The sequence below is a fragment of the Squalius cephalus genome (assembly GCF_949319135.1).
Source record: "Squalius cephalus genome assembly, chromosome: 6".
NCBI classification, from domain to species: Eukaryota; Metazoa; Chordata; class Actinopteri; order Cypriniformes; family Leuciscidae; genus Squalius; species Squalius cephalus.
In genome coordinates, this window is record NC_137127.1 from 4,285,808 (window position 1) to 4,295,508 (window position 9,701).

The following is a 9,701-nucleotide window of genomic DNA, read 5'->3' on the forward strand; positions in this document are numbered from 1 at the left end:
TCATTCTGAAAATATTATACATATAAAACAGTCATTTACAAAAGCATTATGACGTACGTCAGAAACTAAACGCACATCTGTATACTTTATCAGTGTAGACAGCATCAGTGATTATAATGGGTTCTATTTGCTTTTGACGTGACGCTCACATCCAGTGTAGGCAAAAGGCAAACGTTAAACGACTGAACGCCAGTGGGCGGGGCCTATAGTGCAATGATGTTTAACTCTTCGTCGATGTCTTGCTCTGGAGGCGGGCATATGCAAATTTATTTGCACATGTGGCATCACAAATCCCACAAAATCCACATGAACCATTTTTGGAGCTTGATTAAATAAATTCTTTGTTTATAATGAGGAGGAGGATGTTTTAAGATGTGAAACTTGCAGTTACAAAGACCTCTTATTTGTCAAAAAAATCAATGCAAATTTGATTTCCCATGTCATGACCACCAGGAGCAATACCAGCTCTCTCTTTATATATTTAAAAAAATCTAAAGTCACCTTCTCTGTTCCATGGAAGAAAGTAAGTCAAATGGGTAAAGAGCAACATAAGAGAGGGAAAATTACTGAAAAAAAAAAATCTAATGAATTTTCATTTTTGGGTGACCTATACCTTTAACAGCAGTGTGCTCTTTTTTTATAGAAGTGCCAAATATAAGATTTTATTTCTTCTATTATTGTGAAAACTTGTCAGGGTATTCAGAAGGGTACATCTTGTGGGAGTATATGGGAACTAATTAAAGAGCGATAGCACCCTTGTGGACACTATTGGAAACTGGCTCCTTGCAGAGCACCCTTGAGAGAAGGCAGATCCTCAACATTCACGCACCAAATGGTGGATCCAAACAAAGAAAACAACCACTTATCGCATCTTCTCTGTCTTAATTAGACGCAACTGATATAACTGCCTTTACTCATTCTGTACTACCATGCTTTCAACAGGAACCCCACTGAGCTCCCACAATCCATCAGAGCCAAAATAACTGTGCAGAATCTTAATATATTCATGACTGCTGCTCTGACAGCATTCCCTAGTATTGACATCAAAGAAGCACTGTTAGGCAGGCTGGCGTTCGGGGAGATGCTCAGGAAGGTATTGGGCCAATTGGGGAAGCCCCTCCCCTTTGCCATTTCCCTTTAACCAGCCCAAGGATGGAGCAGAGCTGATACGGATATCTCACAGAACAGAAACGAGTACCCCTGTGAACTGTCTAATCTCTTCCACCTCAGAGAGAATGGCCATGGAGATGCATTGAATGGAAATGTACCTCCAGCTTGGCTCTAATTGTGCTTGTTGTGCAACTGAAGCTTATTAGGTTATAGAGTGGGAGGCCTATGGCTACATTCAACATCTAAATGAAAAATCTTGTCCATTATCTTGAGCTCACTACTCTTGATGGCTTACATAAAACAGAAATGGGGCTACTGCACATCCCAAAAACAATCTCTTGGTTTACTTTTATTTCAAGTTAATGGATAATTAAAGGTGCAGTAAGTGCGCTTGTTAAAAGTGCATCGAACCGAGCAGCACAACACAATTGCAGTCAATCAGCAGTAGGGGGCGTGTCCACTCATGATGGGGGAGGAGAGAGAGAGTGAGCCAATCAGCAGTAGGGGGCGTGTCAACTCATGATGAGGGAGGAGAGAGAGTGAGCTAAACAGCAGTAGGGGGCGTGTCCACTCATGATGGGGGAGGAGAGAGAGTGAGCCAATCAGCAGTAGTTGGCGTGTCCACTCATGATGGGGGAGGAGAGAGAGAGTGAGCCAATCAGCAGTAGGGGGCGTGTCCACTCATGATGGGGAGGAGAGAGAGAGTGAGCCAATCAGCAGTAGGGGGCGTGTCAACTCATGATGAGGGAGGAGAGAGAGTGAGCTAAACCGCAGTAGGGGGCGTGTCCACTCATGATGGGGGAGGAGAGAGAGTGAGCTAAACAGCAGTAGGGGGCGTGTCCACTCATGATGGGGGAGGAGAGAGAGTGAGCTAAACAGCAGTAGGGGGCGTGTCCATTCATGATGGGGGAGGAGAGAGAGTGAGCTAAACAGCAGTAGGGGGCGTGTCCATTCATGATGGGGAGGAGAGAGAGTGAGCTAAACAGCAGTAGGGGGCGTGTCCACTCATGATGAGGGAGGAGAGAGAGTGAGCTAAACAGCAGTAGGGGGCGTGTCCATTCATGATGGGGGAGGAGAGAGAGTGAGCTAAACAGCAGTAGGGGGCGTGTCCACTCATGATGAGGGAGGAGAGAGAGTGAGCTAAACAGCAGTAGGGGGCGTGTCCATTCATGATGGGGAAGAGAGAGAGTGAGCTAAACAGCAGTAGGGGGCGTGTCCACTCATGATGGGGGAGGAGAGAGAGTGAGCCAATCAGCAGTAGGGGGCGTGTCCACTCATGATGGGGGAGGAGAGAGTGAGTGAGCAAGAGGGAGATTTGAAGACTGTAGAAAGAGAGATGGCTGAGAGACATTACAAAAGAGAAAATGTCAGAGGAATATCACTGGAAAAAGAAGGGTTATGATCAGGCAAGAGCTTTAGGACCTGAGTTAATATTAGTAAAGCTCTCCAGCACTGGAGGGACCGAAGCGGGAAGGCCTGAAAACATGCGTGGTACTGCTACTACTACGTGAGTAATACTGGTTTTGCTATGTTTCACAGGAACAAAATATGCTGTTGTTGTAATGTTAGCTGTAGTAACAGGACAGTTTTCAGTGTCGTTGTTTCTCTGGAGCTGCTGGCAACCAACAACCAACACTTGCTTGTATATACTCTTGTTTATTTTTTGTTCTTCCTTGTCGTTCGTTCATCATCTTCGCTTTATTTTGCTTGGCTTCAGCTATGAAAAAGAGACATGCATGTTCATGCATTTCAGGGGCGGAGCAATGAAGGGAGGGGCGTGTTTGTTTGGGTTGATTTCAAATATGTTTCTCAGAAATTGCTAACTGCACCTTTAATTTACAAAATTACACTCAAATCTACACAGACAGAATGGAGGAAAGGCAGGGAGCAATGACAGCAAACACTGAAAAAAATTGTTAGACGAAATCTAAATCTATTAAGATGAATGAACTATTGAATGTAAAAAAGATGACAACAAAGAAAATAAATAAAATCAATGTTTACACCATAGTTTAGCATAAGCAACTGCAAATATTAAACAACAAGAACTTGCGATGTAAAGTTTGGTGGTAACGGCTGCTGAGCATGCTCAGTTTGATCACTGAATAATTGATTGCACTTGAATAATTCGTGTTTTTGGTCAAAACACGTGGACTTATGATGACTTAAATGTTCGTTAATAGATGTTTTAGCTTAATGTAGTGTTTTGGATTATATTTTGCTGTAAAAGTTGTTTCACTGTTAGCGTGATTAGTGTTCTCCTTGGTGAAGTTTCTTCCATTTCTCTGATTGTTTTGGTGTATTAAAGTAACACTATATAACCATCTCAGTTTGCTCAACAAACTGATACACAAGACAAACTAAGCAAGTTTTGTGTCACTATCATGGTAGTTTGGATCCACAAATAAAAACATTTTTTTTAGTTTACAGAACTTATGTTAGGAAAGGAAAGGAAATGAAAGGAAAGGATGTACGTAGGTGAGGTCTGAAAATAAAAGGAATACTGCAGTGAATCATCCTTATCTGAGAGGAAAAGCACATTTTTTACATGAAAGACCTATTTTCTCTTTGCGGGGGAGTAGCAAACAGTCACTGCAGTCAAAAACATACATGAACTCCCAAACTGTACGAGAGCAACCTGTTGGCATAATATTGCCTATCAAAGAGAATCCTTCGCCAAAGTCTCCAAAGGAATCATTTAAGTAACTTCGGGTTACAAAAATTGCAGAAAAGCACCAAAGGAAGGGTTCACTCCTTCATAAACACCTTTACGGTTCATTATATCAAGCATCATATCATCTCAGGCTGGTGCAATAATAGCCAGGGATATTACAATAGTCCTCAAATGTAACACTACACAACCAATATTGACTTGGTTTTGAAATGATTTAGAACTGCTGGTGTCTAAAGCAAGACGCAAAACATAAATCTGTGTATGTGAGTATTACATCTTTGATTGGATTTTATATAATTACTATTTAGTAATACCAGAATCGCTGTCAGATACCTAAAACCCCATTCTAATAAAGAAGACTTTCAAGGCTGGGGTAAAAATCCCATTCCATTTTACTGCTCCAAAAATACAGATGGAAACGCTCTTCATGGTGGAGCGTAATGGTTTTAATACAATTAGTCTCACAAAGAGACAGAACGTCAATTATAAAATCAGAGCATTAAGTTTCACAGCTTGGGAGCTAAATAGATGGCAAACATTCAATTAGCCAAAGCCTGTAGATTCGTGTTTTGGAGCGGCTTCCCACAGAGGAACAGCATTCCGATGCAGAACCCTGGACAGCTCCTCTCAGACAGCATGCACAAACCCAAGACCAGCACAAACACACGGGCTACATTTGTCATGTTTAGTTGCATCATATGAGACTTAATCAATCATCTAATTGGTTAGACTGAATAAAGTGCCTTAATGCCGAGGGCGCAATTGCATAACGTGCACACATGCCAGAAAATAAATCAATTATGTGACTGATATTTCAACAGCGTAATGCATGACTCACCCTTCTCAAAACTGATATTTTTTAAAACTTCCAGCTCCGCCATTATAGTTGATAACAGGTAAACACTGCATTAAGACCGAATCTGTGCGGCGATCAGAACACAAGACGCGCGCTTCGGAATGCAGGTGTCACTGCACTCTTCCATTAAACATATCTGTAATATCACACCCTTCATCGGGAATTTCCAATGCAGTTACGTTTTAATAATCAGTTCCTGACTGTGCATCTTAAAGAAATCATTTAAATAAATCCATTTGATGCATGTAATGAAAGCGCGCGGAAAGGAGCTCTCCAACAATCTCAGTGAGGCGCGCGCGCGCTCCTCTTCTCTCACTCGCGCTCGTTCCGCCTCATGCACAGTGACTCTGATCTCTGCACGCGCTTCTTTTCGGCACATATTATTCTCATGCTCGAGGGAGGAGGGAATATGAGGGGAGGTGGGTGTTAGGAAGGCGATTAAGGGGTCGGACTTTCTTATAATTCAAACTAAACGCACATTACTGAGGAGTCGTGGTTCACCTGAGGCGCATGTCATTTTGTCTAGAAGTTAAAGTGGATAGTTAACACAAAAATCCTGTTTCCTCAAGTCCTTCAAAACCCGTATGCCGTTCTTTCTGTCATAGAGATTGCTCACTCAGGCATCATTCACTTCCATTACCTCTTTTTCCAAATAATGGTGTCTAAGACTGTCATTCTGCTCCACTTCTCCTTTTCTATCACAGAAAAGAAAGAAAGTCATTCCAGCTTGGAACAACATGAGAGTGAATATATGACTGACTTTGGCTTGTATTTGATGTTCTTCAGCTAAATGTAAGGCAAACTGGGTCACTTTTTGACAGTGAATTCACACACAAAAAAAATGCTGGGTTGTTTTTTAATCCATGTTTGGGTTAAAAAAAAAAAAACTATTTTATTAAAAAAAATAAACCAACAGTTGGGTTTGTCCATATCTGACTCAAACATGGGTTGAAACAACCCAACATTTTGTAGAGTGTTATAAAACATGTCCTAGTTTAATTGACATCACCCTATTTGCAGGTATTTGAGAAACAAAAGATTAAAATACCATCTGATTTAGTTTTAACTCACGTTTCTGTGATAATAAATGAACTTTCTCATCACATCATTACAGATGAATGCGCATTGACGCACGCTTCAGAGCTATTAAGCGGACGGTTTCTAAAAGATTAATAAGTCATAATGCATTTCTCAATCTATGTGCTAGAATGATGCTGTGACAGTGAGAGGAAATATGATGTGAGAGACATATGAATTACACATCAACACATAATGGCACTGCATTACACAATTACCATAACTGTCAATAAAAGAGATAAACATTTCTTTCCAATGCTTGACTTAAAAGCACAGTTCACCCAAAAATATCCTGTCATTACTTACTCATACTGGTGTGTAAATAATGGCAGAATGTTTTTCTATTCTTTTAACGGCTCCTTTTCACAGTAATTACATTTGCCGTAATATCTGACAAACTTAAAAATCAATGATTACGGTTGTATCCCATTTATTCCATTGAACTGTTTACATCTGCTAAGGATCCCATCATGGCAGCACAACAGGAGCAGCTTCCATCTCCACCATCACCTCTATCCACACTAAAATGGCTGTTAATACGCCCCTATTATGCTATTGTAAACATTCCTAATTTGTTTTACATGTTTCCTACATTAGGTTTACATGCATCCAATGCCAAATAACACTTTAATTTGATAAAGGATTTGGTCTTTCTAAACCCCGCCTTTCCAAGAGTCTCCTCTGCTCTGATTGGTCAGATGCTCCAGTCTGTTGTGATTGGTCTACTCTGCTCTGATTGGTCAGATGTTCCAGTCTGTTGTGATTGGTCTACTCTGCTCTGATTGGTCAGATGTTCCAGTCTGTTGTGATTGGTCTACTCTGCTCTGATTGGTCAGATGCTCCAGTCTGTCTGTGATTGGTCTACTCTGCTCTGATTGGTCAGATGGCCCACTCTGTCTGTGATTGGTCTGCTCTGATCTGATTGGTCAGATGGCCCAGTCTGTCTGTGATTGGTCTACTCTGATCTGATTGGTCAGATGCTCCAGTCTGTTGTGATTGGTGTATGTCAGAAACTAAATGCTTGTTACCATATGTGAATTTCAGCTCTTCCTCAGAGCTTGTATACACAGTAATACGAACAGTAACGATGGCGTTGTTTTTACCGCATTAATTCAAACACGAGTCCTCATCCTTAGGAAGTGCACGCAAAGTGGATTCGCAGTGTAAAAACAGCATCTTCTCGACATATTGGCAACACGACATGTTGCTTCTCAGCTACAACTAGTGTTCGAGGGCGGGGCAAAGTAGACATTGAATCGATTCTTTTCTTCTAGGAGACAATAACTTTATTTGTTGTGCACTTTGCAGACCTTTTACATTCACAAACAGCCATATTACACACTGCATGAAAGGTAATATTCCAAAAAGCATAATGGGGCACTTTAAATATGCTCAGTGATGTACCAAGCTGACCATGCTCACTCAGTGTTTCAACTGGCGAGCGCGCCGCTGAAGCCTCCGTCACACTCATCCATCACGCCACATCAGTGACAGATGGAAATAAAGCAAGTCTGGATCTCATCGCCGATTCCTTAGAGGGTTTCATATTCACAGCATGTAAATAAGCCGAATATGCTTCCCATCTCCAGACTGTGTGTGTGTGTCAGTGTGTGTGTGTTACTGCCCTTAAAGTGCTAAACGTCAAAGAACAACTGAGAATCAAATAGTCTAAAATAACCAATCAAATTCCCAGGAATAGATTGTAGTGGATCCCGATATATGTGAGTGATGCAGGTGTTCACAGAGCCGTAAAGTGGTTTGGAATAAAGCTGATCCGATCAATGTGAAAAATGTTATGTCAGGACAATGTTAGGTTTCCCGACCTGCTCTATTCATGTATTGAGTGGCAGATTGGGCTGGCCATGCATTACTGGGGGAATCTTAGCACTAATCAATTTATACACTGACACACGACACAAGCAGCTCTCGCTTTTATTATACACTACCTGATTCACATAATACCTCTAGCATTTTCCAATAATCCACTTTAACTCGATTTTCACTTAATCTTTACTCATGTTTTTCTCTTTTATTCCCATCTCCTCAGTCCTTCATCTAGAATTGCACTAGTCATCTGAGAGAAATGTGCAAGCGAATGACAATGAAACAGCGAGAGCGAGAGACACAGTCTGAGAGGGAGAAACTGGAAACCAATGCAATATAAAGAAGGACCTGTGGAATTGGGAAGAAAACACAGGTTTCATAAGATTAAATCACTTGCTTTTTTATTTTCCAGGCAGGTTGATCTATCTCTGGCTGCAGGAGCAGCGAAAACGTTTAAAGAAAGAGGGTAAATGACTGCAGCATTTCAGCAAGAGCCAGACAAAAGCTCCCTTCAGAGTCAGACAGACAGACGTCTGCAGTTCACATCATGCATCAACTGCCCAGACACTAGACAACAATCCTGTCTCTCTCAGAGGAATAAACACATCGCATGCCACCACACGACTGCATCTCGCTCTGGTCAATATATGGCACTGGAATATGGGTATGGTAGGCCTACTTAAGCATTTACACAGATTATAATGATCTCGAAACGGGTCACTGTACAGTAAACTTGGTGATGTACATATACTGTGCAGAGAGATTATAGCTAAAGCAAACCCAATATATATATATATAAACTCAATCTTCTAATGTACCATCCATCAGCAAAATATTTTAAGGATAACACTTGTTACAATTGTTGCTTATAAATGGATTACATTATATAACCATATATATATGGTTCTTGTTTTTAACTTTCAAAGGATTCTTATCAAAGAATCTTGATTTAAAAAAAAAAAAAACATTTTACAAATCTCAGATCTCAGGCTTTTGAACAGTAGTGTATTAATCTATAGAAGCTCCATGACATTTCAAAATGTTATTAACTTTCATGGGAAAATATATTATTATATTCATTAAATTTTCTTGAAGGTCTGAAAATCCTAACATGATTTAAAAAAAATGACACGAAAAGTCACCAAAAAAACAATCAGACCATCTATACATTATCTGAACTTTCTTGGTTAAACCACAATAAAGCTAATTTGCATGCAAACCATTTAAGCATCTGATCGACGTACAAAGATCTGAGGCGTTTAATAACTAGAGTTTATTTCCAGGCTCTCAGCACATCTTTCAATATTCCCTCCTCTTCTCCCATCTCTCCAATCTGTATGTAAGCATGCTGGACAAATTCTTTAATTCTTCAAACCATCTGTAGCTATTTGTAGAAGGAACTGTTGTAATATTTCTGTCAAGCTGTCAGGTTTGGGTTCAGTGATGTGGCCTTGGGGACACAGTCCCATTTAAACAAATGCCATCAAGTCAACGAGGACTGATCTCCTTTTCCTTTGTGTACCGTAGGCAATTCCCAAACACTTCAGCGCTTTATCATCCTCGTGATGTGAGAGACAGCACCACCTTGTGTATACCAGTCCCAGTTGCATTTGACGGTCAAGCAATCAAAGATCACCTTTTACATTTCCTGAGATTTGGACCAGAGCTCATTTTATCCTCAAATGACCATGAAGAGTCTGATTTAGTTCTGTATGACGATACAGCATTGCAATATATCCATCATACCTACCATGGAAGATGCTGTTGTCAGTCAGAAAATGACGGCAATACTGTGGGCTTCCGTGCTTGTCCATCTTCCTGTAACTCATGATGGGATCCAGGAAGGATAGAGAGAAATATCTGTAATAGAGAATACATAGATGTTATTACATATACAATATGGCTTATCAAACAGTATTACATGTTTATTAGAATATGCATGATGACACTCATGTGACTGTAAATGTTTTGACCCATGCATGTGCTAGAGGTCGATGTTCAGTTTGAAGCCTGATCACACACACACAAGTCTAACATATCGTCAGACACTAAACACGCTGATTGGAAATGACAGGTGCAGTCCTGCAGTTTCAACACTGATTGTACTGATGGGATTACAAAAGAGATTGTGGAGACAGAGAGAGAGAGAAACAAGAATGA

General features: G+C 40.6%; 1 protein-coding gene across 2 annotated transcripts in view; it reads right to left on the reverse strand.

Annotated features, from left to right (window-relative positions):
• The window catches only part of plch1 (phospholipase C, eta 1), a gene marked incomplete at its 5' end in the record, with an annotated part of 69,545 nt that extends 60,156 nt beyond the window's left edge, over positions 1-9,389 (reverse strand). The window contains one exon of one of the 2 annotated variants that reach the window (XM_079873888.1): positions 9,292-9,389. In XM_079873888.1, the coding sequence (XP_079730014.1) occupies positions 9,292-9,370 (79 nt within the window). Of the gene's footprint in view, positions 1-4,622; positions 4,951-9,291 lie in introns of those variants that run through there. The other variant, XM_079873889.1, reaches the window with a different exon arrangement.
• Positions 9,390-9,701: the final 312 nt, after the last annotated feature.